Here is a 27862-nt window from a genome sequence, read left to right as displayed (position 1 = left end):
AAAAACCAAGTAGGAGCCTACTGTTCCTCACACTGCGCTCACAATACCTAGTTTAGGTTACCCTGACACTTCAGAAAGATAAGCAACACTGATAAGACTCTTTATTTCAAAATGTTTGCAATTAAATGAGTTCATGTCAGTAAGTCATACACGTTGACATACAAAAATACCGTGCTACTGATACAGTTGAATTAAATGGATTCTCCGTGCAGGAGAAATTCACAGCATTATCAGTACCTGCTAGGAACTTTGCTTTCACTTCCAGGGTGCGTTGCTGACAGCTGCGTAACAAGTAATATTTGTTAATTAGCTAGCTCTGCACAGTATTAAGACCATCACAAAAAAAGCCACTTGCACGCTGAATCCTCCCCTTCTCAGATTTCTAGTAAAGCAAACATCAGGTAACCAGTCCTCTGTTACTACGCTAACAGGAATCTTCAGATACTGTGGATGATGATGCTGAGTAGGAAGAAATTAAAGCTTAAATTGCTTTGGCTGTGTCTGGATGTCATAGGTGCCCAGTGGCAAAGGGGGAAAAGATCCAGTTGTCTGTTCTCTCATCCACTAGAACAAATTTGCTTTCTACTGTTAAAGTGCCACTGAAGGCCAGTCACAGCTTTATCCTCTTGGGGTTGACGTTTGCCTTAGTCTTTTCTCACTTTCAGTGGTTTAAAAAAAGTGCACATTTCTATAACGTGTAGATGGTAACATACTGCTGCAGGAGGAACCTTGCTAATGCCAAGAAGCGTAACAAGATAGGTGGCTGAGAGCCACTTCAAGCTTTCAAACTCCCCCCTGTGTAAAGTGAGGAAACATTGACTCTCAGAGCCAAATGAATTTTCTCCTGCTTGTCACCCAAACAGCCACCATCATCTGTGTCATGGCTGGGCTACATCACTTTTGAGGCAGTTTATCATCCCTTCTTTCCTGGTGACAAGCTAAGCATACAGGACTTGGCAAACCAGACATTTGTACAACAAAATTATATTCTATTTTCTGCAGTGCATACAAAGAAAAGTTTTTCTTTAGGAAACTGGAGCTGGTCAAAGCCTACCCTCTCCTTCAAGCAGCAGAAACGTAGCTCAAGCAAGGAAGTAATACGTGAAATCTTTCAAAGAGCAGAAAGGCAGGTTTCATAAACTCTGGACAGCCAAGTCAGTTCTAAATGTTTGAGTACCTGGACTTGAAAAAGTTTATTCTCTAAAAACAATTGATACATTGCCTTAAAACTCAATTCCTCTTCTTCACTTTGGTACCAGTTTCTATCAGTGCCATATTCAACAGATCCAAGGTGTTAAGATTTTTAACTCTTCTTGACATGAAGTTACAAAGAGGCTCTGAAGTTTTACGGTAGGATGAAGCTTCAGCATAGAGCTTTCAGCCCCTGGTAAGTATGAGGGCAGAAGTCAGGGCTGTCGTGCTGTTTATATATTTTGAATAAGATGAAATTGTTGCCAATCCATTATAGGAGGGCGAGGTTGGCACCTGGGAGGCAACCTGGGATTGCTTGAAAGATCCGTAATATTTTTTATACACAGTCAATGCACAGGGCATTTCCCTCCATGCAATAAAAAATGATCCTGAAGTATCTGAAACTGTTCTGTAAGTAGAAGAATTAATTCTTCAAGAACTTAGTGACAAAACAACATTGAAGATACATAGCAGAAAGCAAAAACCTATTTTGGCTGCCATCCCATTGCATCCCAGAAGAAAACCAGCCCCTATGTCTTCTAACCCCTTAATTCAAGAGGTGAAGTAACTGTCTCTCATACAAACAAAATCTTTAAGGCCAGAATAGCAAGATGAAACCATGGGTTAGGAATAGGAGACACAGCTTTGCCTTTTTTTTTTTTTTTTTTTTCTTCTTCTTTAAAAGAAAATCCCTCGATAACCAGTTTTATCATGTGGAATGTAGACACAGTGTTGTCAAGTTTAAAATACAGTGCAGTCCATTTTTAAAGGGATAATGTCAGGTAAAAATTTAAATTGTCTAACAGTAGAAAACCTGGATGAGTAATTTATTGTATGAATGCTGTCTGTTGTACATTTTGCTTAGTTGGGGCTGTGAAGCCATACTAGCCCCTTTAACTGGCAATCTATGCATTCACAGGCTGCCTTTATACAGGAACGTCTGCTTGAGTGTTGTAGAACAAAATAAATACAGGAACACATTCTTTAGTAAAGGTCTGACTCAGCCTGTCCCTGTCCCTTTAAATTCAGCTAATCTCCACCTCCACCCTTCCCCATTGCACCTGCACAGCCTAGGAAGGCTTAAAAGGGACTTAAGATGCCTTAACAACATAATTATCCTGTGGCACATTGAGGGGAGAACATGAAAGACTACAGGCACAGGGTGGGACAGAAACCTCCGTCCACTGTCACCATCTTTACAAGGCAACTGTCCCTGATACGTCTATGGTCATTCAGGTCTCTTTCTGCATTCAGCAGCATGTAAATGTAGACCCAGTACTCTCCAGTTTAACACAGCAGTGACATCTGTGTTCCTCACCCAGGTCCTGCTGAGCGATACATATGTCAGTGAAACACTCAGTGGTGTGCTACGCATTCCTTCCTATAGAAAACCTTCTTGCTGAGAGAGTTTCTATAGAGAGCCCAGCGCTTCTCCAAAGCGGATCTTCTGTCCGGCTTTGAGGTGGAATTTGAAGTCCTTGGGTGCCTCGAAGATCAGTACGATCGTGGAGCCTAAGTTAAATTCCCCTAAATGTTCCCCCTTCCTCATGGGGATCCCCTCCTTGTTGTTGTTGGTTATGAAGCTGAAGTCATTGTAGGAACCTTTAGAGTAACATGGACTGTTGGTATGCAAATCCTGTACGGAGAAGAGAGAAACTGTTACTTGAGGATTTCAATTTCTATATTCCTTAGCACAGCTGTGGACTGTGGAGATCTGGAGATCCAGGCATTTTCAATGCAGGAGGCTTGCTTACAATTCCAAAGTACAATAGGAATATTAAAAAAAAAAAATAGTCTATACTGGCACTGGCTTCCTTATTTAAATCAGTCTTAGAACATCAGTATTGCAAAACATCTTAATTTCAGGGTAAGAATATTTTTTAAAAATTTTTTTGTAATTTTATTTTATTATACTGTACCAATCACCCATCAAAACCAGAAAGCTGCCTACTGCTGTCTTGCTTACCTGGTCAAAGTAGATGCGGATAGAGCCCACATTTGTGGCACCCACGGCTGTTAAAGAGAAAAAGCCGTACTTCCAGTCACCTGTAAGGACAACCCGTTCATTGTGGCAGAACAGTTCCTTGATCCAGCGGGCAACTCCAGGATTCACCGACATCAGAGAGCCTACAATAGTGAGAAAATGGTTCCGTTAAGTTGTCTGGTTTGTAGCAGTATTGTAACGCTATCTGAATGCTATTTTCAATATGACTGTAACCGATCAAGTAAAGTCTGTCACTGGTTTGTAGCAAGAGAGGCAAATGCTAGGCACAGCGAATGAAAGACAAGGCTGCAGTGAAAACAAAAGGGTCCTAGGAAGATGTAATCTTCAGTCTCCTGTCCAGAATGATCCACACTCCTGGGCAGGGTTCATACTACTTTTCATTTTTCTTAGCAGAATCAGAGGAAAGCCAATGACCCTGCTCATTCTTCGTTTTAAGGCTTGAATATAGTCTGGAACACCATCTCCAGTTCTCTCTGCTCGAGCACAAAGGGTTTCAGTTTTCATACCTGAAAATGGTTATTTTCAGGCTGACTGGTACCCCCACTGCCTCCCTCGGCTTTCACTTATTCCCATCTACAGCTTCACCTTGACTGCATTTCCAGACAGTTAAAGCCTGCTCTTAAAGGAGGGAGCAAGATCTGGGGGGGGGGAGTCCCTTTCAAAATGTCTGCCTTAGCTGAAGCCTGTTCTAGCAGCAGTCATACCTACACCTCTACCACCAAACTGAGGTGGTACCAGGGACTCATTCCCACACTACAAAATGACCAGAGGGTGTTTGGGAACAAGTCAGGTCAGCATGCGTCAACAGTTACTTCAAAGAACTAAAACTAAAAAAAGCTTGAATACAATATTACTGTTTTCACCACTTCTATGGGATTTGTTCTGGTAAACTATACTACTATAAAATTCATTACCATTTGTGACAAATCACTTTTCTACTGTTACCTATCATGTGATGGTACAACTGCCCCAGCGGTGTGCCTCGTTCAGCTGCGGCCCATACCCGTGCTGTCTGCCATAGCTGCTCTGCATCCATTTTCTAGGAACGGAAACATACCTGGGAAGTGACGTCGGTGTGCCACTCTCCAGTCTGTGGGTGAGTGGAAGCAGTGATAATCCCCTGGTGCAAGGTAGATTACACAGTGATACAGCTCATTCCCCTCCTTTGTGACTAGTTGTTGCTGAAAAGAGTTACCAGCTGGGGCTGCAAAGAAACCATGGAAAGAAAGGGGTTAAAGAAATACTTCTCGCAGTCATCTACCACAGCTGATCAGTCTACAGGAGAACCAGTGGTGACAGCAGAGGACTAAATGCAGTCCACGTATATTGTTGAGACAACAAAAAGATACGCTTTGTCCAAGGATCCACTATTTCAAAGTGTTCTTTTCCCTTTACAGCAGAATTAAATCCTGTATTGTTTTAATAATTTTAGAATTTCCTTCTTTTTGGAATTTGCCCTTCCCTAAACAGAACAGGAACTGAAACCCAGTGAAACAGAATTAAAACTACCCTTTTAAGAACAGACTTTTCTCAAAGCTACCCTTTTAAGACAGAATTTGTGAAGACTCCCTGGTTTTATAAAGGGCATCAGTTGCATTTGTGCTCATGCTGCAAATAATGCTACTGTTTGCAGAGCCGTAACAGCACAAGTCATTACAAGTTTAGCGCTTGAGCATAAATCATGTTATAGAGTAGCTTATACAATTTTTGCTAAACAGGTGCTTGGGCACACTTCAGTCTGACAGCAGGAATGCTACTGTCTCATTATGGTGGCAGATCTTGGGAGTTAATTGTAGGACCCAGGTGATTAAATTCAGATAATTGGAACGAGCCAGGCAAGACACTATAAAGCTGCTGTTGAGAGACACATGTTTATCCCCAAATAAAACCAAACAAAAATCAGACCTGCTTTTGTTCCTGACAATCTCAGAAAGGGTGAGGGGGAGAAAAGCAGCAATTGCTTTTCTCATGATCTCTGTGAACACTGAAAGGGCAGAGCAGAAGAAACACAGCACTCACCCTGGCTAAAATGCAGTTGCTCTGTGGAGATGCGAGGTCCCAGGAAAGATTCCAGAGAATAAGTAACCCCTTTTACTTGCTCTACTTCACAGGTTTTTACCTGTCCAAAATTAAGGATCTTTCCATCAGAGGGACTAATCTACAGGGAAGAGAAAAAAATTAAACACATTAGTAATTCATTATACCTCATAAAGCAGACATGTTCCTTTGGGGGGTGGGAGGAAGCTGGTAGTGTAAAGCCTTCGTTTCCTTTTACTCACCACACTGTGCACACAGCAGACTGGCCGCGCTTGTGGCTTCAGCTTCCTGCGGAAGAATTCGCTGAGGTTTCTATAGTGATGCAGATCTTCAACAGCTGCCTCCTTCATATTCACTCCGAATGTCCAGATGTACAGGCTGTAAACGGGCTTGCGGAGCCATGTAGGCAGCTCCACCTGGTTCAGGCGACCCCAGGCTCGCGAGAGCAGTCGAGTTGGTACCGATTTGTACAGAGCAACCTAAAGAAAGATGAATTGCACCACCGTCATTCGGTTCTTCCCACTGACAGCTTTCTCTTACTTCTCCCCATAAAACATAAAGGCTCAAACCATACCCTGCTAACCACTCCTTGAATCCAGCGGGCTACACTACACACAAAGTAACCTTTATGGTGGCAAAAAACACTGTGCTTCATCCTCACTCCCTCCGTTCTGATGGGAGCAGACGAGGGACAGGATGAAACCTACTATAACCTTACACTGAAGCCAGAATCTCCACTCCCCTGCAGGCTGAAGCTCCGCATTTGTTACTGGAAACTGCCCAATATGAGGCTTACAAAAAAAAAGACACAGTAGAACACTCATCAGGAGGGTTAAACATTACCAATATATTCATTTTTGTAGATAACCAAATGAAAATTGACTGAAAGATAATTTCTCAGTGTTCGATGATGTGCTTCTCAGAGGCATCTACCGGTGGGGGTGGTTTTCCACATCCCCGTACTGTACTGCTCTAATGATACTGGTACGATCAAAGAAACATATCCATCCATATGTTTACATATGGATGCAGCTGCACCAGTATAAACTTGGGCCAGCCTTACCCTTTCTCTCACAGCAATGGGAGTTGCTAATTGCAAGAGTATATAGTGCCTTTATTTCTGTAGAAATATACCTTTGGACTTACACCAAAGCCTAAGTTTTAGTAGCAAGAAAAACAAATGAAACAATGTCGGTAAGAGGTACATGCTGCTGATGTAACTGGACAGATGACAGTGTCTTCCTGTTGGTCATTCCAGCAAGTAACTCTTCTGGGGTTTGCGGTGCTTCGCGGCAGCCAAAAAGCTTGCATGACCATCGTGTAATCCAGGCGTGGGGGGGTGTGGACCAAGGAAACTGAAACCAGTTTTGCTAAAGAAGCAGTGATCTGCTGAATCTGGTACCATTTGTTTGAACAGTACAGCTCAGCTACATTTAACTCCCGACTGAGTCGTCATTTATTCTCAGTATTAAATCATACCCTCAAAATTAAGTCTTGCAAAACACAGCCATAAACACAAACAGAAGCACATAGTGGCTGAGAGCCTGTCCGTTGTATCAAATATGACAAATGAAAATTTCACTCACAAATCGCTGTTGGGTGTCACATACGGTGGTATTTCAGAAAGAAAACACCAACCTAATCTTACTTCACATAAAAACTTCTAAATGAACACTACCCTACGTTACAGAAGCTGAAGAACTGAAGAAAAACCATTTTGCCATTTGATGTGCTATATTAACATACAGTGTTTATTTCTAAAATAAATTTCTAAAATAAAAGTTTCCCAAACGCTGAGAATATGCAGATACAACTGTAAAATCACAAAAATTGTCAAAAGTACTATTTCCTAGTAGCCTCTTCTCTCAAAAGAGCCTGGTTTTCAAGTTGATGGGATCAAACCGAACAGCTGTTCAGTGAAATAGTCTTCAGAAGGACAATTTTGTTGCAGTTTTCAATCAAAATATGCGTGTGCTTGTTGCATTCTGAAATTGCATGATTTGTGGGGAGAATAACCATGTGCAAGGCATCCTACACCCTGCTCTCAACAGCATCTGAGCAGAGATTTGCATATCGTTTGGACAGGCTGGATTACAAATGCTCAAAGAACTTGAGGAACAAGCCCTCTCTGTGCAAAAATGACAGAAAGCACGAGACCATTTCAATGGGGCCAGGAAAGGGAACTTGAGAAGATGTTTGGTCTGCCTTATCCTAGCCCGAATACTTCGAGGTGACTGAATTAATTCAAAAGTTTCTGTTGATTTTCCTGGGTAGATCTCTGACTGCTAGAGGACAAAGAAATTCTCTGCTACTGAAAAAAATCACTTGTCTGAAGCAATTAGTCAACACAACTATGCACAGTAAAAACTAAAGGGGAACATGAATTGCATCTCTCTGCTTTCGTGCCAGTGCTCATCCGCCTGTCCGACGTTAAGGATCTCTACACCCAGCTGCTGCCAGCTCCCTTCAGGATAAAACTGCTAACAGACACGAAGCGCAAGAGACACCTGCTCACACTTACCCTGCTCACAGGCCTCCATCCCACTCTGGTCAAGGGTTTAAGAGCACCAAAAGGCAGAAGATAATAGAGAACAGTCAGAGGCCAAGAACGGAGTTTCAGAGCAGGCCTAGACATACAGCTTAGCTGGCCCAACCTTCGCCTCAGGGCCAGCTGGGGAAATTGCAACCTGAAAGATTACATACACAATATGAGGGTCAGCCATCTCAGCTTCAGAACCACCAGCTTCTGGTAGCTGGGGATGATTTATTCCTGCTAATCTTTACTTAAACATTGATTCTGCAAGTCTTTACTCCTTTATTTTGAGCAGTTCTTCCCCTTCCCAAAATAAAGAGCAGTTTATCTTCAAAAAAAGGAAGAAAATCCTCTGCCCGAAAAATGGCGTTCACTCTCACCGGTCACATTTTATGAATGATACCCTCAAAAATTAAAGGCACGATCACTTGCAGGTGAAATTTGAAAACAAAGCCACAGCTGGCTCATCCAGCTAACAACGTAACACAATAGTTTACGGTGGAAATAACAAATCTCAGTAGAGCACATCCCCAGAAAACATGTCTTGCGACTGCTCCAGCTGCTGGACAGTCAAAGTGGACAGCAAACAGCATTCCCTAAGCTAGGAATGTGTGATGCTGGGATTTTAATTAGAACTCTATGGAGGGACAACTTTAAGGCAACAACAGATACTCTGAAAGAAATCCCTGAAACCTAATAAACTGAGGTCGCTCAGAGGGCTCACATGTTGAAGGCATCTTGACTAGATTGTGCCTCCAGTTGTATTTTGTACCACAAAAGATGCTGGAGTGAAATTTACACAGACCTGTGGGTCACTCACAAACTGAGAAACAAGCACTTGCTTGAGACGCAGCAGGAGCGGCACTCTGGAGTTAATGAATACAATTTACAAGTAAAACCTTAAAACCTTCACTGGGTGTGCTGGTTCTGAACAGAGAACACGTGGACAAAGCTGATATTGCTAATGCTGCAAGATAACCTAGTCTCTGCAGCCCAATAACCAACTCCTTTGCCTCATAGCCAACCACACCTATGATTTTTTTCTCATGTAGATGTCCTGACTGAGAGGAAACTCACTTTGCACGTATGGCTGTGGAGGAGTTCAACTTGTAAATCTCAGAGGGAAAAGCTGCTCAGCTTATTAGCAGAGGACACCATGGGCCTCAGTTCAGACCCTTGCAGGAAGTCTGGATGACAGACCCTTTCAGGTCCCTATTTATCCTCTGCCTTCTACGCATGAAGAAACCATTGGCATTTCCACAGAAGTCTGCCTACCTGAGGGCAAAACATTCAAATCTTCCAGGCACCGACTTAAATCCTGGCTAAGAGATTGTTCTCCACACACAGCTGAAGGCAGTGTGCCTGCGACCGGGATACAGCTGTGTGTGCACACAAACTGGAAGTGGTACGCTCTGGCTCTGAACAGCTCGCTCTCACTGGATTATATGATATAACTATGAAAAACTGCTTATGTCTTTCCAAGATGGAAAGAAGCCTGGAAGTTAAAAGGAAATTTTCCTGCCAATATGTTCTTTTCAAAACTTGGAACAATTAAAATACCATGCAGGCAGGTACAACTCTCACCAATGGTGCTTTTGGCTCAGCAATTTTTTCTGCAGTGAACACAACTACTTTTCCCCCAAGAATTAGTAAGTAAAAAACAGAGCATGATCTTGCATCACAGTGCAAGGGGAAACCAAAAACAACAAAAAGAAAACCACCCTGAGAAGATGAAGTGCTGCCTCAGCAGAGGTAAAGCTGGCTTTCTGCTCGGCAGGGGGGGGCTGACTCAACACGGCAATAGGAAGGCACAGTTGACATTCTTCCTCCCATCCTCACCACCCACCAGCCTGCAGTCTGCTCGCGGGAGCCAGGTTGCCAGCGCTGAGAGCGGAGGTCCCGCTCCCCCTCCCGCTGCTCTCCCCCCCCTTCACTGCAGTCGCCCATGGACCAATCCCTGCAGAGCTGCATCCTGGCAGCTCGCTCCGCTCCGGAGCCCTCGGGCTTCTCACTGCCTTGGCCTGGTTTCAGAGCGGTCCTTCACTAATTTTTCCATTCTCCTAGCGATGGAGAGTAGAAAGCAAAGGAATGACAGGCTCCTCATTCCCCTTGTCATATAACAGCATGCCCTTCTCTACCAATTCAACGCGTAAGAAGCTTTATAGTAATTAGGCCAAACAAAAGCTTTTGCAGGCGGCTGTCGTTCCTTCTGCCCAGAAACCCTCCCATCCTCCCTCCCTCATTTCTCCCTTCAGTCACCATTCCTGCAACGCAGAAAATACTGAACAGTACCTGAAACGAGTTCTCCTATTTGGTGTACCACCAGCAGAGCCAGCTGGGCCTGGCCTCTCCGGCTGTGGGTGCTGGTCCCCGGCACAGCTGCCGCTGCCGCCGTTCCCTGAACGCAGCCTCCGGACATGAATTTTAACTTTGTGGAGGTTGTAGCAAGAGGGTGGAGGGTTAGATAAAGCTTTATAGCATCTCACCATTTCCCTGTGTGCAGATCTGGTCCCTGCAGGGTGTTTGACTGACACATCGTCAGGGTGACGGTTGGTTGCAAGGCTCAGTCTTTTTTCCTCTACCTCTCTTTCCTTTGCTTGCTCCGGCACAGGAGAGAGGACACGGCGTCACAGTTCCTAATTCCCCCGCTGGTTTGTCTCTGGATTCCCCCTCTGTTTCCCACTTGAATCTCTGCTACGAGGGTTGCAGCTATTGCAAACAAACAGGCATTGTGTCATATTTCAACATCCCACTACAAAGCCGACTCTGCACAAGGTAAAAACGAGCTGTCCGTATAAGCAGTCCTTGCTTCTTGCTAGCCAGGGTGGCCATTGAACCCCAACTCTCCAAAAAACACCCTGCAGTCTCAGGCTGCTGGGCAGCGAGGCACTACAGTCAGCTGAACAGCCAGCTGGCCTTGCACAGCTAACCCCAGAGCTAGGCTGAGTCCGAGGCTGGGAGGAGGAATGGGGCGGAGAAGAGGAGGAGATAACTCCCAGCTTCAAATCTGCAGTGCAGCAGCTGTCTCTTAAAGAGTTCTGGACTGCCGGGCACCAAAAAACCTTTCCTACTCTTAATGTCCAGCTTGGAAAGAAGAAAACAGAAAGGAAAGGAACGTCTTTCTATTTTACACCCCTAGTCAGACACAAGCATCCATTTCATTAAGTCTCTTTCCATCTCAAAGAGACTCACACAGGAAGCAGGTACAGGACATTCTTCTACAAATACCCAGATCCGTAATGAAATAAGCCAGGTTTAGGGCCAGCTTGAGAACTGGGTATAAAAGAAGAGTTAACGAGTCTTATTATGTGGCTCCCAGTTCTGTCACAGCTTTTATGTCCAGTAGAAAGAACTAAAATACAAAACATGAGGAAAGGAAGCTGTTTTGGTTTGGTTTTGTTTTTTAAAACCAAAAGGCTGCAGTACGTCTACCTGAGCATTTTGAATATACATAGCGAGACATTTCCCTCTTCGACCCTGCAGAGCACATCTCAAGAGATGTTCTGCATCTCATGTGACTGGGTCTGGACTGTTAAGGGAGCTTGAAACCTAATCCCTGGTTCAGGAAGTGGAACTAAATTTTAACAATTGCATATTGGGGGAAAAAAACCCCCAACATTCAAAGAAGGTAAACTTAAGATCAACTGAAAGCACTCAACACATACTGCTTCATCCTTGAGCCCTGTGCCAACTTTTTTTGTTTTCCTATTTAAAATACTATTCAGTCTTTCTCTGGCTAGCACAAGGAACTCCTACACAACAAAAATGAAGCCATCTGTAGATTAAAATGATGAAAGCAGTTACCCAAAATCCCATCAAAAATCAAAGAAAAGCGACGAGGCACACAGGGGAGCTACTTCTCTTGATTTGCCAGCAACATTAGAAATTACCACCATTAAATACTAAATTTCAAATAGAAACATGCTAAATTGCCAACATCATTTCAAAAGGCACTTCATCAGTCCAAGATGAAAATAATTTTCACACTGAACACGTGTCTTCACAAAACTGTGGAGAGAAAGAGAGAGTTTGGCACTGGTGAAGCCAGGCAGAAGTAGGCAGAGCACCCCAACCCGCAGCCTGCCCTTTGTTCAGGCAGCTTGCAGCACCCAGCTGTACCCAGCTCCCGCAGGCCAGGCTGGCACCCTGCTCCCTGCTCTGATCTCCTCCTCTGAAGACCTTCACCTATGCATGACTTTGCGGAAAGACAACAGAGCAAACAGAAGTCTTATCTACCTTTTCTTCAGTACTCTTCCCTTAAGGATAAGGAAGGTAAACCCACAAGCTCTCTCAGCAGAAATTCTATCTTATCCCCCAATACATTTTCAAGACATTATTATATTCTAGATTGAACAAGCCTGATTCTATGAAAGCATGGAAAAGGTTAAATAGCTTACCTGCTCCCTAAAAACAAATGGACATTGAAATGTTCTACAGCCCAGTGCAGTGGGTACTACCACCTTTCAGTTCAAAACAAAGTATGTCATTCAAGAGAGAGCTTCTTCTCCAGGGAGACAGAAATACTGGTGTTAAAAGTTTTTTTTCTCCACTTCTTAAAAAAAAAACTTGAGTTCAGATGAGTAAGAAAGCCTATGTTTCTCTGAAGTTCAGTTCTACTGACCTCATTCATTCACACCAAGATGCAAATACCCAAGTCCGGTGTAAAATGCTGACATATATGGCAAGTTGCCATCCCCGCTGCGGCTGCCCCAGAAACAATGTGCTGTTCCTACAGTGTAAGAAGGCTGAAATGAAAAATCCACCCTGACTTTACCCACTTTCCACAGGGAAACAGAGGAACTCGCATAATGGCATCACAATAGCTGAACTTTTTGGGACAGGCAGTGCCGCAGAGCCTACGATACTGTCTTAGACAAGAATCTTATGATTGTTGGTTTGTAGAAGGTTGGACATCAGTACCAAACTCCCTGACCTGTCTGAATGCACCCAGAATCCATGTGAGGTAAGTAAAAGCAGTTACCAGCAGGTATAAATCCCTAGAGAATTATTATCTAATAGAGAACTGCTAATCTGCCAGCTATGCAACACCACTCTGCACTGTCAGCTCAAATAAGCACAAAATCCAGTGGCCCCGTTTAATTACTTGTTATTACTACCTCAAGCCCTTCCCTCAAGTTTTAAAAAACAACACAGCAAGGCTTTTGCAGGAAAGACTAATAGGCAACTGAACTTCAAACCTGCAGCCTCACTTTTAAGTCGTAAGCATGAATCATTAGGCTTGGAATGTGCTCGTTGGAGTGCTCAAAGCCCTCTGGTCATACTTTCTACATTTGGTAACAGGGCTACTGTTTGAAAAATGCACCGTATCCATCCAAACGATCCTGTGTTCTATTTAAGTGCCAGCAAAAATAAGGTCTTGCAATCGAGGGAGAGGTACTCTGTGACCGTTTATTAAAGGTCCCATTCCTTTCCCAGCAGTATCTGTTTAATTCCAGTCACGTCCCCACCCATCCTTCTCCGGAGCCAGCCCAGCTAGGGAAATGCTGGACGCTCCACGCCCACTCAGGAGCTCCCGAACTCAAAGAGCCCCCCAGAACTGCTCTCTTGCTGCGGGGAACCCCGAGTGCAGAGCCAGCCTCTGCCAAGGCCATAGCACTGTGGAGCAGCACGGTCACCTCCAGCTCGGGCACACAGGACCTGGCCAGCTGTGCCACCTTCCCCAGCTGTACTGCTGCTGGCTAAGGAAACATACCGTGCTCTGCTTGATCTACCCATCATTTCTAAAATTCTTTACTTTTCATATGAAGAAGCCTTTCTATATAAACATTTTGATTGTTTTCCGCTAGTTTTATACTGCTATTTTAGTTGCATTCTATAAAGGGGGGGGGGGGGGGGGGGGGGAGTATTTTAAGCTAGCCATGAAAAGTCGGGTGGGTTTTTTTAAACTTCAACCAGAATTCTGGGCCAAAAGCCTGTTACATACCCTCAAAGGTCTCTTCTGTGAAGCAAGGAAGGAAAGTTTTATTTACTTTTGCAAAGGGACGTGAAAATTTATGACACCTAATCCACACTGTATTAATATTTTGTAGTAACGTATGCCACTTCATGTTTAAAACCCTGGTATTTTAGCTTCAGAGATGTACAAAGCAAACCCTCTGTCCCGTGTAGGCTCTCCCACGGCAGCCTGAAGCCGCGTTGCATCTCCCCAGCAAAGCGGGACCCGGCGGCGGCAGAGGCTGCCGGGGAAGGTACCGCCGGGATCCGCGGTGCCGGAACGCTAAATCCGCTACGAGATTGCTCATCAGAGCGCAGAGACTTCACAACAGCTCTCCCGCAACTTCCAGCAAGCCAGAGCCCAGCGATTAACTACGGACCCCCGGCCCCCGCCGCGCCCCCGCCCTAGCGAAGCCGTTCGCGGCGCCTGAACATAGCCCGGGCAGCGCCCCCCGCCCAGCCCCGAGCCCTCCCTCCGCCCGGCGGGGCAGGGGGCGGCGGCCCCCACCTACCTCTCGCCGCTACCGGCCGCTCCCCGCCGCTGGCCGCGCCGCTGCCGCCCGCTCCGCGCCTTAAGGAAGCGGCGTGGGGCAGGCGGCCCTCCTCCGCCCGCCGCCCGGCCAGTGGCGCCGCAGCTGGGCCTACCCGCAGCGCCCCGGCCCCCTCCGGAGGAGGGGCCAGGGCAGGAGGGAGCGAGGAGAAAAAGGGAACAACGAGGAGTAAGAGCGAGCGGCGGAGCCGGCACACGGCGACATCGCTGCGTGGCCCGGCCGCGCCCCGGGGCGGGAGAAGGGGTCTGCCCCGGCGGGCAGCCGGCGCTCCCGGGGAACAGGGAGGCCCCTGCCTCACCCTTAGCCTCCAAGGCCAAGCCAGCGGGGCGAGAGATCGTGCTGGGGAACAAGGCTCGAATCCAGCAGCAGCGCATTGCCCTGCGCCCCATGGCCCTGCCCGAACACAGGCTGACACGCGAGTCCAGCCAAAGTGGCGAGGAAGCACGCCGCAGTCTCCCAAAGCGCCCCTGAGACGCTCCCAATCAATTGCTCCCTAATCCCAGAGAGATGCTCTGCAAATTGTGTGCGACAGAACAGACTTACATAGTCAAAAAGCCACCTCACTGGTCAGATTCTACACAGTTCAGTCTTCCAGGACAGCTGAGAAAAACCTTTACGCCATCATGCCCCTCACACATTTTGATGATGTTGAAATCTCACCGCTTTAAACATTTTCTGAACATCACACACATTGGACTGCTCTACGAGAATTTTTTTTGTAATTGCATGTTTGCTCAAATAAAACTCCAAACATCAGAACACAGAAGCAAGAATTACGAATAAGAGATCAACCAACTGGTGACTACGTTTCATTCTTCTAAAACTGGATTAAAAAAATAATCAGAGTTTTTTCCATTATTAGCTCTTTCCTGAACTTGATACACACCTCTTACCATAATACTAAATGTCTGTCTCCTCTGGGCCAAGAAAACCACCTTCCGTTTGTACTGCCAAAATAGCATGCAGTATCCTTTGTTACATAAATACGAGCAGTTTTTAATATCAATAGGAAAGCCTGTGTTGTTTATCTCTGAGAATCAAGATCCTAAACCTATACTCAAGCACTTCCCCACTGAATTAAGCTGTTTTTAGAAACTGTGGCCCATGACAATAAATTGAGCTTTGAACAGGACAGAATTGCGTATTCATCTCATCTGTACTATCAGATGTCACTACAGCTCACTTCCCTTAAAGGTTCACTGTGTTCTTCCTGGTGCACATCACTCCAACAAACACTGCTTTTCACTTACACAAAACAGAACAAACTATGGAAGCCAAGGACAGCTACAAGAAGTTCCTCTCTTTAGAGGAAAACTCTTGTTCATCTGGTCACACTTCATCCAAACTCACCCTTTGGCCAAGGTTTCCCTTAGCAATTCCTCCATACTCTATGACTGCCCCAGTGCCCAGGTGAGAAGAGGTGAAAAGCCTCTAGTCAGCATATGAAAGGCATGGTATGCATGCAGATCCCCACTGGGAAAGGTTCTGTGACAGCAAGGATTTGAAACCGTAAGCTTCCATCCCTCTGATAAATATCTACCCGTCTCCCTCCAAGCCCTCTGCTTTACCTCATCTAATTAAATGAAAGCTGATCCTCACTGGTATTCACAGTAGGAGACACACTAAGGCATTAATCAGCTCAAGCTATTAGCTACATAATGTCTCTTAAGAAAATCTAGGAAGAAAAGGTCTATGCTAAACAAAAAAATAGTTTCATCTTTTGCTGTGGAAAGGCTTAAGGGACACTTGACTTAAATCAGATTGATTCCCCTGCCCCCCTTCTTTTATGAAGCTTGAGCAAAGCAAAACCATATTCTTTCATTCAATCAAAAACTACGCACACTTCGACGACGCTACTGACATGCACCTCTGCAACAGGGAGGTTGTCCCTGTGTAACATGCTGATGATCACCTATTTCTGTCTTCTGCTCAGAAGCAGGGGATCTGCCTTACACACAGAGCTGCCAGGTAGAAGATAGTGCATGTTCACACATGAACATGATGTTGGTACTGTGGAATCAGAACTTCACAGCAGCAGGCTCAGCAGCGAGGGCATGTGCAGCAGTTTCTTGTTCTGTGTTACTCTTTCAAAGCCCATTCAATCACACTTGGTCTATTTTTGCCCATGCAAAGGCTTATTCCACTCTAAAAATGACACTGCTCTTCCCCAGACTTTTAAGTGTGCTTCCAAGGATGTAAAAACCACAATAATGGAAAATGACAGGTCAGCAAAAAAAGACACTCCACTTTCCAAGGAACAATGCAGCTCTTATTTTTCTTGAATCCTTCACTGTTTGGAATATTTCTTGCAATGTCTGAACAGTTTCTCTTTTTCCTTATAATTGTCAAGTTCCCTTTCCCTCCCTAGTCTCCTACTAGTATCTGCTGCATTTGGAGCCCTGCTTATCAGGTTGAAATGTTTTGTGATTCCCCACTGCAAAAACCAAATCCTTTCAAGCAGTTTCATCAAAAGCAATACTCATAGCTTCCCCAAATAACCATCAAACAAACTAGTATATCAGTATAATAAAAGAAAGCAAATTTAATAAGGGAATTGCCAATTTCATACCAAAAAGTATGAACAATAAAGAAAAGAACATTTGTTTTCAAGTATCAAAACTGAATTGACATTGCTTTTTAAAATAAATACTCCATGAGCACTTACCAGTTCCTTTTTTTAATCAGAACATAAAACCTGTTTGAAATAAGCCTCAGCAGGAAAAGAACATACAAAAGACAGATTTAACGGACAAATTCCTCAGGAGCTATCATGGTCTAAAATGTTAGCATCTGGGTTGCCTGGATCATATCTGATTTGGGTCACAAGTGAAAATGAATTTAAAAATTCCAGCCTAGTCCCCCACAGGCATGTGGCCAAACCACTCACAAACCGGCAGTGTGCTCAGGAATGCAAAGAAATGGGGATGCTAAAGGTCAATACTGAAGCATCTCCTACACATTGCTACAATCCTAGAAGTTTTAACTCCTTGCCTTCAGAAATGGCACTGAAGCAGGTACTCACCTGGCCGTCTGGAACCACATACACGTCGAAATGTCTAACAGAGTTGTACAATATCCCTAATATTTCAAAGGAGATACAGCAGTTATAGGAAGTTATAAAGTATTTCTTACTTCAGTGCTGCCATGGGTATTTGACCTATGAATGTCATATACACACTGCAATCCCACAATGATTTCTAAACTCCTTGGAATCCAGAAAGAAAAGGCAAAAAACCCTCAGGATTAGCCATTACAGACCTATGTGTTAACCTGTGAGAAGAAGGTCTTGCTCTGTATTCACAAATAAAACAGCCAGATGTTTATTAACTAGCTATTAATACTGTCTCAGCTTCCTTGTAAAGCGTGTAAGGCATGATGGCATAGAGGAAGTAAATGAAATGCCCGGAGTAGCTCAGATTGAGCAGCCTGTGAGAAGATAAACCCTACAACTACTGCGCAAGCTGTACCCACAGCTAGAACTGCGAGGACAAAAAAGCCTCAGCACTGATTTTTTTTTTTTTTTCATTTTACAATATGTAATTTCAGTCCTGCCTATTTTGATTTCTGTATTTAATTCTGTAAATTGCGTAATGTGCTTAATTTGCTGCCTGGCAATGCAAGGGGGGGAAAATGAGAAAATGCATTGTACTACAGAGAGCCACAGCTCCATCAGTTACTGCAGATGCATGCTGTATGCTCTCTCAGGACTGCAAGTGGACAGCAGGTTGAAGAGGAGTCTGCATCATGCCTTGGCAGTGATGAAGGCCAACAGCATGGAGGAGCAGAAGCCAAGGGAAGGTCATTCCCTGTTACTTTGTGCATGTCAGACCACATCTGGAATACTGTGTCCAGTTTTCTTAGAATCAGGAAAGATCTTGATAGACTTGAGCACGTCCAGTGAAGGGCCAGCAGCCTGGTCAAAGGGTTGCAGCACACGGCCTATGAGGATGGGCTAAGGAGAAGGCTTTGGAGGGACCTAACAACAGCCTTCCAACATCCAAGAAGAGGTTACAGAGAAGATGAAACCAGGCTCTTTATTGAGGGAGATGGAGAGACAAAAGCCATAAATTGAAACAGGGAAGGTTCCAACTGGATGTAAGGAAAATATTTTTTACTCTAAGGACAATTAAGCATTGGAACAGGCTTCCCAGAGACACTGTGGAATCTCTGTCCTTGGGATTTTTTAAGACCCAAGTGGACAAAGCCCTGAGTAACCCAATCTAAATTCAGCGTTGGCTCTGCTTTAAAGCAGGAGGGTGGACTACATGACTTCCACCTGAATGACTCAATGACTTCCAAACATCTTTTTATTCAAAATATATAATACAACCACTTGATTAACTATCCCTTCTAACTTTGATTTGCAAATATTTAAAATAATAAACTGTCAGCTAAACTAAAAGATGGAGGAGACACCAACAGTTCCTAATGTGCCATTACATTGACTTTGGTCAAAATTATAATTACTTAAATTACTAAGAAACTTCAGTTCCATGATTTGTCAAAAATGCATTGCCAGAAGAGGACAAATTAAACATTCCCTTGTTGGAATGAAAGCAGAGAGACTTTTCATCAAAGGTGGAAGAAGCAAAGTTGCCCCACGTTTCTTACCTCCCACTCACTTGCAAGCTTCACAGGCACCTCTATGCCCCTCTTCTCCAGCTGTTCCAACTTGTAATCCTCATATTTTCTGTATCCTGCATATCCCCCACCTGTAGCTACCAGAACATGGAAGGGGCGCAGGCGGAAGACTTGCCCTACTGGAGCAGTATGAAGCTTCTTCCTGTCTGTAACAGAAAAAGAAAACAACGCCAGACTTCAGGAAAAAGAACAACTACATGAAGTAAAGAAGCAGTGAGGGATGTCAGCTTAGGTGGTGAAAATGTGATCAGAAATCTACAACAAAGAAGGTATGTACAGAATCTGCTAAGCACTCCAGTTATTGCAGTTCACCAAGTCACTGGAACTCAGCTGACGAACACTCGTTCACCTGTGTTGTTAATCTCATCCCCGTCCCTCCCACCCTACATCCTTCCAACATTCTTACCCCCAAAAATACATGAAATGAGCTGCCTGAAAGCACTATTGTACTTTCCAACTAAGAGATCTTTCATGTTGTTACTGTACAGAATAACCAGTTGCTGGGGAACAACCTGTAGAACTGTGAAGCTTCATGCTTCTGTCATTAAAGCTCTCATTATAGTTGGGGAATCCCCAAATTGTACAGCTAACTGGAAGAGGGAAGGAAACGACAATCTGCTTTAGTGTATGTTTGGTAAATGGGACAATAAGCACATTTCCGCTGTAATACAGGTCATCACATAAAAAAAAAGAAATCTAATATTACGGCTGTTTCTCACTGAGGATTACCAAGCTCCTCCTGCGTAACAAACCTTACATGTTGTCTGTGAGATACACATACACTGCATTGTCACTAAGCAACAGGACAGTCGCACAGGGCAATCACAGCAGCGGGAAGCATTTCCCTTGCAAAATCTTCAGAGAAAACAAATATGTTCAGGCTTAATGGGCTAAGTCAGTATTAGACTGTGCTTCTTCCATCCGTATTACAGTCTGAAGGTTCTTGGCAATGAGTGTAAGTCACTGCCAGACAGAGAAAATGCCCAAAGGAACTAGTTCTTGGACACTGATTGGTGTAATTTCCACAACAATCAGTAATGCAAAAGAGCCAGAATCAAAACGGATGGACTTTATCTTGTTCCATGAATGTCCAGCTTAAGGTTTGACTGTGAAAGCATGCATTAACAACTAAAAGAATTCAGTAAACACCAAATCTATTTCTAGGCAAGCATAGAGACAAAGCGTAATAGCTTATAAATCTGGGAAGCTTTAGTTCTAGAGCTGATTAGAAGCATTCAGCTGTTCTTCATCCATGATGCTGTAAAAAGATGCCCAATAAAAGTAATTCTTGCTCATATTTTGTTTTACCAAAACAGGATTTTTGCTCATTTATTTCCTACATACGTGATTTAAAACGTTGTTTGAATTATATGTCCTGAAATATATAGTAATATGAAAACAGCTTTATTCTGACTGAAAAAAATATATATCTTATTTTCTGCAGGGACACCACCCCCACCCCCCCAAACCGAACAAACAAGGCAGCAACAACCGGTACAGTTAAGATTCTAGAGAATATTCTGCCCTAAAGAACAACGCTCAATGAAGGACAGGGGTCATTTAGAGCAGTTCAGTGTTTTTAAAGACAGACTTATATCTGTTTTGCATTTACAAAGATACTACAACCTTTCAACTTTACATCACTAGTTCAACAGAAATGTCCGTACACAGACCAATGACAACTCTTTAGCCCTAAAGCCTTTAACTCCCTCTCCACCACACCTTTGGCTCTAAGTTAGCAAAGCTGCTCAGCTATTTCACCAGAGCTTAGCAAATTCCCAAACCAAAACCCCTCAGCCTGAACACCTCTTTCTCATTTGCGTCCAGGAAGAGGATGTTTCCTCTTGAAGAGCCTCTATTGATTACACTGATGTGCTAGAGACAAAATAGCTGATATTCCACTAGCTGCAGCAAACACAATTTAATTTGTTGATAAATGATTTGAAGAGCTGACTTTTCTCCATCTCCAGCATTAATGAAACAGCACTTCTATAACTGGCATCCTAAAACATGATCGTTGGCAAAGGCATCTAACACACCATTGTTAAGCTGCTTTTGTCCTCATAAAATGAAATCCCACACCTTTCAGACATGAATGAAATTCACACAAATCTACAAATTCCAAGACAAAAGGATTAGTTCCTGATTCCGGCAACAAAACCATGTTCAGGCAGTTGGCGCTGTTTAGATTTCAGCAGAACATCATCTTCTCAAGTGATACTAACACTACTGCAGCTCTCTGGCAAGCAGCATGAGAATGTGAGGAAAGTTCATGTCTTGGCACATGAGCCACTACAAACAAGCCCAGGACACGAGGAAAAAGGTGTAGGACTTCGAACATATATTTTCAGATGCTTCCAACACCAAATCTGAGCTCCTTACAGATAAGGCTAACCTGGTTTGGATTTCTCTTAAACATAGAGTACATTCAGCAAACAAGAAAAAAAAGAAAGCAACGTTTTCCTTCTCTGGAACAGAGGAAAAAGATTAATTCCCTCAAACATTAAAAAATTCAGGATGAGTAAGCCAACTACATAACTGAAGGCATGCTCTAATCTATGCAATCAGATGTAATGATATAAATGTTGCTTTGTTACTCTGACCAAATTAAGAATTTCTTCTAGAAAAAGATACAAACTTAGAGGGAGGCTGTTACAAGGGGTTGAGATAAAACTAAAGATGATTTATCTTTTCTTCCTAATGGCATAATTTGCAAGTCATCTAGATTTAAATCCAAATCAGAATCTAAAATATCAATGGATTAGAAAACAGCTGGCTAAAAAGTTGATTTGCTCAAAGCTAACTTCAAACAACCTTTTCTTCCATGTGATCAACAATTTTGCATTATGCAACTCATCTTCCCAGATTTTTTCTGTAATGACTAACTTTGATTTCTAGACAACTGAACTCTTTTTTCTATTAATCTGTGTAAGCGTATTTTTCAATAATGAAATATCCAAATATGACATACCGGCCAAAGGACTTGGACAGGAAAGTTAACCCAAAGAAATGGATTCAATAGCAAATGGAATTAATACGTCAGCTAGCAAGGAAACAAAAATTGAAGACTATATGCAGTTGTTATACTAATATATGATTCAGACTTTTCAAGGTGAATAGCTGATGAGTTGCACTACAAATGGTAATACATTTGAATATTTTCAACAAATTCTCACCTGGTTTATGCTATTACTTTCTTATTATCCACTCTATATTAAGCTTGATGTTGCCCTTCTCAGTCAGCCACTTCACATCTAACACTGGTTTACTGGCTTTCATGTCGATAATGGATATAATTTTAGTTGTCAGGTTCATTATTCATAACTATGCCATTACAAAGATGTCTCAATCAACATCCACACAGATTCTTTCATGCCACCTTCATGACACTGTCCAGCAAAAGAAAGATACAAGCATGCCTGACCTGCTACATGGCTGTGCTTTCCTCTACACTGTTGAGCAACAGACGGATTAAGAAATGTAGCAGGACATTAAGCTGATTTAAAAAAGTCAAATTTCAAACTGAGGAAAAAGGATACAACGTAGGTGTGGGAAGCACTTGAACTAGTGGCTCAGCAAGTTCATTAAAGTGGGCTTTTTTTAATATAAAAACACATTCCTAACATGCATCTCTCTGCTAAGTTGTATCGGTCTTTTAAAAAGTAGTTTTTCAGCTGTAGACTCCTCAGAAAACTAAGTACCATGCTGAAGTTAATGAAGGAAAATAAACCTATGGTTAATGGGTTTTAATTTACTATGCAGAGATCATCTTCACTAGGAAAAATTCAGATGTTTTGGAAAGTTTAAAAGCTACATGTAAAGAAATTCCATTATATATGCTCTTCCTCAGAGTCCTCCTTCCTCTAGCACCTGTTATTAGTATCACAATCTATCTGACTAAATTTGCTTTACAAAATATCCTACTTTCTGCAGTTGTTGAGAGTAGGGAGTACCAGGAAACATTTCACATACAGCTGACCTGGTGAAGCCAAGAAGTGACACTGTTGTTACACGACGAGCTTCTAGTTTACAGGATGTTGTTAAGTTGTACAAAAATGCTCGCAGGGGAAAAATCTAATTCATTAGTGTGCTGAGATGAACGCAATATGAGAAAGGTGCATTTGTATTGTATTTACATACAACAAGGCATGTATGAGGGGCACAGAGCTGCTATTAATGTTTGAACACATTAATTAAATAGCAAACTTGTCAAAAAAGGTATATTGCCAAGGAAACAGGTCCCAATATAAATTTCCTGTAGAAAAAAAAAATTAGAAATGTAGCAGCCATTCACTTCATTATCCCAGCTCTTCTTTTGCTGGCTCTGTTACACAGGTTTCTTCAGAAGTGATAATCCCAGTGAAAAAGGATGATTGCCAAAGTATCAAAGGAGGTTAAAAAAAGACAAATACTCTCAAAGTGGGTACATTAAAAGAGACCATTAGGGCAGCAGATATCACAATGACAGAGCAAGCCGGTTATCTAATAAACAGACAGGTATAATGCAGTGTTAGAGTGAACAAAAAGGATGAGAGAGAGAAAATACCCCAGATGATAAATAGTTGTATGGCCCCTGTGGAGGTATTCCTGATTTGGGGGGCTGACATTCCTCCAGATGGGATCAGCTCTGCCTTTCCAGTTTTAGCCAATACCACTCTGGATACTATAGCATCTAAACATCTGTCCAGATTTGCATCTCTGCAGGGTTCCTCATACCTGTTGTGGAACAGATGGCAATTCTAAAAGGACAGAGAAGCAGCTTTCAACCATGGCTAGGGAAGCTATTTGTCCAAAATGCTCCTTTTGTTAAAGGAAGTGATTTCTGGCTTTTTTAAATTTTTATTGCTACAACATTTGCTATCCAAGTTTTCCAAAATAGCTGAGAAACAATGTGTAACACCTCATAAGGAAATATGAAATAGGTAATGAATGAAATATTACCTTATGAAATAGGTAATGAATGAAACAACGAGTAACACCTCATAAGGAAATATGAAATATTACCTTATGAAATAGGTAAATACACTTCTTTTACTATATGGAAAACATAACACTAAATGAGTAAAGCACAATTTGCATGCTTGCGTCTATGGAAATGCCATGAATTGAATAGGTCTCTGATCCTGGACTCCCACTTCTGCTTTAATCTCAAGAACTTCAAATTCACCAATATGTGACCATAATTTGTCTAACTGAGTAATACTGAACTGAAAAACACTAGGTATACACAAGCCTTCACTTACCACTGAAAAATGTTCTGGAAGGTGGCCGCTTCCACAGGAGTCCAGTTCTAACACGCAAGTTCTCACGTATAAGGAAGTTACAATTAGTCAGCAAACTGAAAATACAATGAACAAGAAGCAGTTGCTTAAGTACAGATATTTAATAATGCAAATGTAAGCAGTTCAATGTAGTGATAATCTTACGTTCAGAAGCTGAATAACATACAGGGAAAACTCTCCTTAAAGTATCATAAAATTTCCACTGAGCCTATTCTCTTCTGGCCTATTTCTTCCCTAAATAACAAAAAACCTGACAATCCAACTACTCCTGTAGATATTGAATGTTGCATCTATTTCATCTTTTTCTTAACAAATGTTGACATATGTTCCTCTTGAGCTTAATTCTATTATAACAGTGATACTCTTCTGAGTATTGTGTGCTGATCTTGGCAATAGCCCTTCTCAGGCAACTAATTATGTTGTCATTATGTACCATATCTTTGCCTGTTTGGAGTTCTAAAATGTTTGTGACTGTGAATACAACCTGAGCCTTTTTTTAAAAAACAAGCTAAAATAATCTAATATACTCTTGCTTTGTGCACTGCCTTGGCCTATGTGTTTAGTAATCTATTTGTCACTTTTTTTTTTTTTAATAGGGATTCTAGAACTGATGAGAGTTAGTACTCTCTAAATCTACTTCCAGTTTAACACAGACCAATTTATGCAACAACATACAAACAACTCCTTTAAGTTAAGTACCTTACTTGTATATTGCTGGGGAAACAAGATTAAAACAAGATTGCTCTACTTACAAGGAAACTACATAGCACAAGCATCGTTATCTTCTGTGACAACGTGGCTAACACGTATTTACTTCCATCCAAAGGTAGTATTTATAATGGGCAAAGTTGAATTCAACCGTGTTGATCAAAACAAACTCTGCCTGCAAATATAGTGGTAAATTTTGTAATGATGGTTTAGCGCCTGGGATTATTCCATCCAGGCAGCTACACAGGTCTGTTATTTAAGAACCTCCTACAACAGCAACTATCTTAAGAGACATTTACAAACTGGGTTCATGTATCTCCTTCCTCACCATGCTGGTGAGGAGGAGGAGTACACAGAAAAGTTACGGATTCTGTGAAGAAGTAATGCCATTCATTAGACCAAACAGCATAGCTGGAAAAGTAAAAAGGCTGCCAGGCACAGAGTATCTCCTTCAGAATTTGTCTTATCACTCTGTACGTTGGTGAACAGTAATGCAAGTAAGTGGTTCTGCCACTAAAAACACTTAAAGTAGACTTGTAACTGGCCAACACAGGGGAAAGGCTCAATCAGGATTTTTCATGTTTAATATATAATATTTAATTTCATGTTTCTAATAAATCTGAAAAGGATCCATCCAATTGTACAAGAACTATTCCTGTCTAAAGTCTATAAACAAGCAGGATTAGACAAGTACTAAAGATTACAGAGCAACACACACAGCTGTTAGATAGAATCACAAGCCCAAGCCAGGACAGGAGAGGAGCAGCATTCTCACACCCGACAGTCTCAGTCCCTTGGGAAAAACCAGGTCTGGCAGGTCTTTGTGCAACCCACTCATTGCCGGGGTGCAAATACCACAGCTTGATGTCTTCATTTGGCCCTCTGACCTTTCATCTGCTCTTGATCAGATACACGCTGAGTACAGAAGTACCTCATTAGCTTACAAGCTATTGCATCATTCAGGGTGATTCAATGCAAGGAAGTGATTATTAAGAGTTTAAGAATTACTTTCAGGTGCCTACTGAGTTACATACAGACAGCATCTCTATTTAGAAGAAGAGTCTACAAACAGATTTCTTGTCTAGAAATCACATTATGATACTAGTAACTTGCTAACAATGTTTTAATGTTAGCCAAGGACAAATGGCTACAGTTTTCACTTACCCCCATAATATGGTGTCAGTAATATTTCATTCTGCCCTTCAGATTTACGGTCTCTATCAAAACTACTGTATTAACCCAAATGTGACAAGAAGGTCCCTCCCCAAAACACAAATTCCTGTAACCAGGTGCTAAACATACCACACTGCTGCATCACTTCCCAGGATATTATTTCCTTAGCAAGTCAGAAAAACCTTCCCACTCTGCTGCAGAACCTGTATGTTTTGCATAGCAACATGATATAATTTTGTCATGAACAATGAGGTCAGCTGATCCACTTGGGTCATACACCAGACCTACACTAATTTGTGGTATTACAAGGCCTGCTTTACAACATATTAAAACACCTGGAATTAAAGCAGTACTTGCCCATTAGTAAGCTGAGAGCCTGCGGGTTACTTCTAAGGGATTCAAAAATCTAAGAACTAACCCAGTTAGCACTATAGTTAAATTTACCAGAAAAGTTTTAGAACACTAAAAAGTTGGCGAAAACTGCCAAAAACTTAGCTACAGCCTAAAGCACCAGTATTATGTCTTGAATCATAATAATCTAAAAAAAATAACGCAAAGGCAGAACAGAAGTAGCTGGTTTGGCTTCACAGGAGCATCCAGGAGCTGTCCATGTTGCTAAGGTAGGGCAGGGCATACTGGGACTTGGTACTTCAGCAGATGCATCATTACAGAGGAAGTATGCAACAATTAATTGTAGACCCTAAGCTCTTACCAAAATTGGTTTTGGTGGCCAACATGGGAAAACCAGCCTAGTCCTTACTCTGAAACCTGGTAAAGACAACAAGACTAAATAGTTTACCATCAGCCTCATCTTCCCTGCTCCTGACAATCTGGCCTTGATGGGTACAAGCATGTAGGAGGGTGCTGTCCTCCAGCCTCTACCACCCAGCTGGATGTTGCTGGAGCAGGAGCTGACGGGATCCCGTGTTAACTTACTTACTTCAGCTGTTGCGGGATCAGGGACAGCAAAGGAGGGACAACACTTTGTTGATGGGCACCGAAGCCGGCGGTAACGCATACTCTGCACACGAGGTGCTTTCAACAGGTTTTAAGAAAGAAGTCAGGGGACCACGTGTTCTCCCTCAGAACACAGCATTATCTCCCAGAAACAGGATTCTTAACACTGTTCCCTTGCTATGAAAAACACAAGCTTTAGGCGAGTGCCTCCTGCCAGGCTCTGCCAAGGCACTTCTCCTCACAGCTGCTCCTCACCGGGATTATATAACCGGAGGCAGCAGCTGCCCCCCTCTACCAACTCCTACTAAACACTTACACACTGGCAACCTCACACTGTGCAATGAGTTAAAATTATACGAGGCCACACGCTTCTCTTTCTTTAAAAATGTAAAACCTTCATCTTTCTTTTCAGCTTGGAGAACGAGGCCAAGCCTCCTCGCACATGCCCAGAGACCAGGGCCGAGGCACCACGAACAACCGCGTTTTCACCCCGGCAGGGCAGCTCCCGCGGCCGAGGCAGCCGGAGAGAAGGGGCGGCTGCAGCCCCCGGCCCGGGGGAGGCCGGGCCTCCGCCCAGCTCCTCCTCACGCCCCCCGCCCCCGGGCTGCCGGCTGTCAGGCAGCGGCTGCCGCTCGCCCGCAGCTCTGCCGGGGCCGCAGAACCCCAGCCCTAGCCCCCTCGCCGCCGGGCAGCGCAGTGCCGTCCCGGCTGCCGTGCCCCTACCTGCTCCGCCACAGCGCGGCCACAGGGCCCCGCGTTACCGCCGCCGCCATCTTCCCGCGTCGCCGCCGCGTCCTCTGCGGCGTCTCGCGCGTGAGGGCGGGGCCGA

At 43.2% G+C, this 27862-nt stretch overlaps 1 protein-coding gene across 9 annotated transcripts; it reads right to left on the bottom strand.

Annotated features, from left to right (window-relative positions):
- Positions 1-74: 74 nt before the first annotated feature.
- PISD (phosphatidylserine decarboxylase) lies at positions 75-27862 on the bottom strand. 9 transcript variants are annotated; one of them, XM_055705305.1, is made up of 8 exons: positions 27757-27862; positions 24157-24251; positions 18884-19059; positions 5476-5712; positions 5216-5354; positions 4254-4400; positions 3158-3318; positions 75-2827 (listed from the first exon to the last, which is right to left on the bottom strand). In XM_055705305.1, exons 1-8 carry the CDS (start codon positions 27804-27806, stop codon positions 2603-2605), a joined length of 1230 nt encoding a protein of 409 aa, XP_055561280.1. In that variant the 5' UTR covers positions 27807-27862; the 3' UTR covers positions 75-2602. The 9 variants fall into 9 exon arrangements, with proteins under 9 accessions (XP_055561280.1, XP_027669738.1, XP_055561259.1 ...); XM_027813937.2 differs by lacking the exons at positions 24157-24251; positions 27757-27862 and adding exons at positions 7755-7920; positions 10059-10475 and having other exon boundaries at positions 18884-19020; XM_055705284.1 differs by lacking the exons at positions 18884-19059; positions 24157-24251; positions 27757-27862 and adding exons at positions 7755-7920; positions 10059-10475; positions 14234-16084.

The sequence above is a fragment of the Falco cherrug genome, chromosome 1 (genome assembly GCF_023634085.1).
Source record: "Falco cherrug isolate bFalChe1 chromosome 1, bFalChe1.pri, whole genome shotgun sequence".
Classification (NCBI taxonomy): Eukaryota; Metazoa; Chordata; class Aves; order Falconiformes; family Falconidae; genus Falco; species Falco cherrug.
This window is presented reverse-complemented; position numbering and strand designations above follow the sequence as displayed.

Bases quoted from the DNA above. Each gene is read 5' to 3' on its own strand.
- PISD (XM_027813937.2), bottom strand. From the start codon at position 10,255: ATGGTGAGATGCTATAAAGCTTTATCTAACCCTCCACCCTCTTGCTAC. The intron at 7,921-10,058 runs GTACTGTTCAGT...GTAATCTTTCAG, and splicing joins AATAGGAGAACTCGTTTCAG to GTTGCAATTTCCCCAGCTGG. The intron at 4,401-5,215 runs GTGAGTGCTGTG...GTTTCTTTGCAG, and splicing joins GCAACTGCATTTTAGCCAGG to CCCCAGCTGGTAACTCTTTT.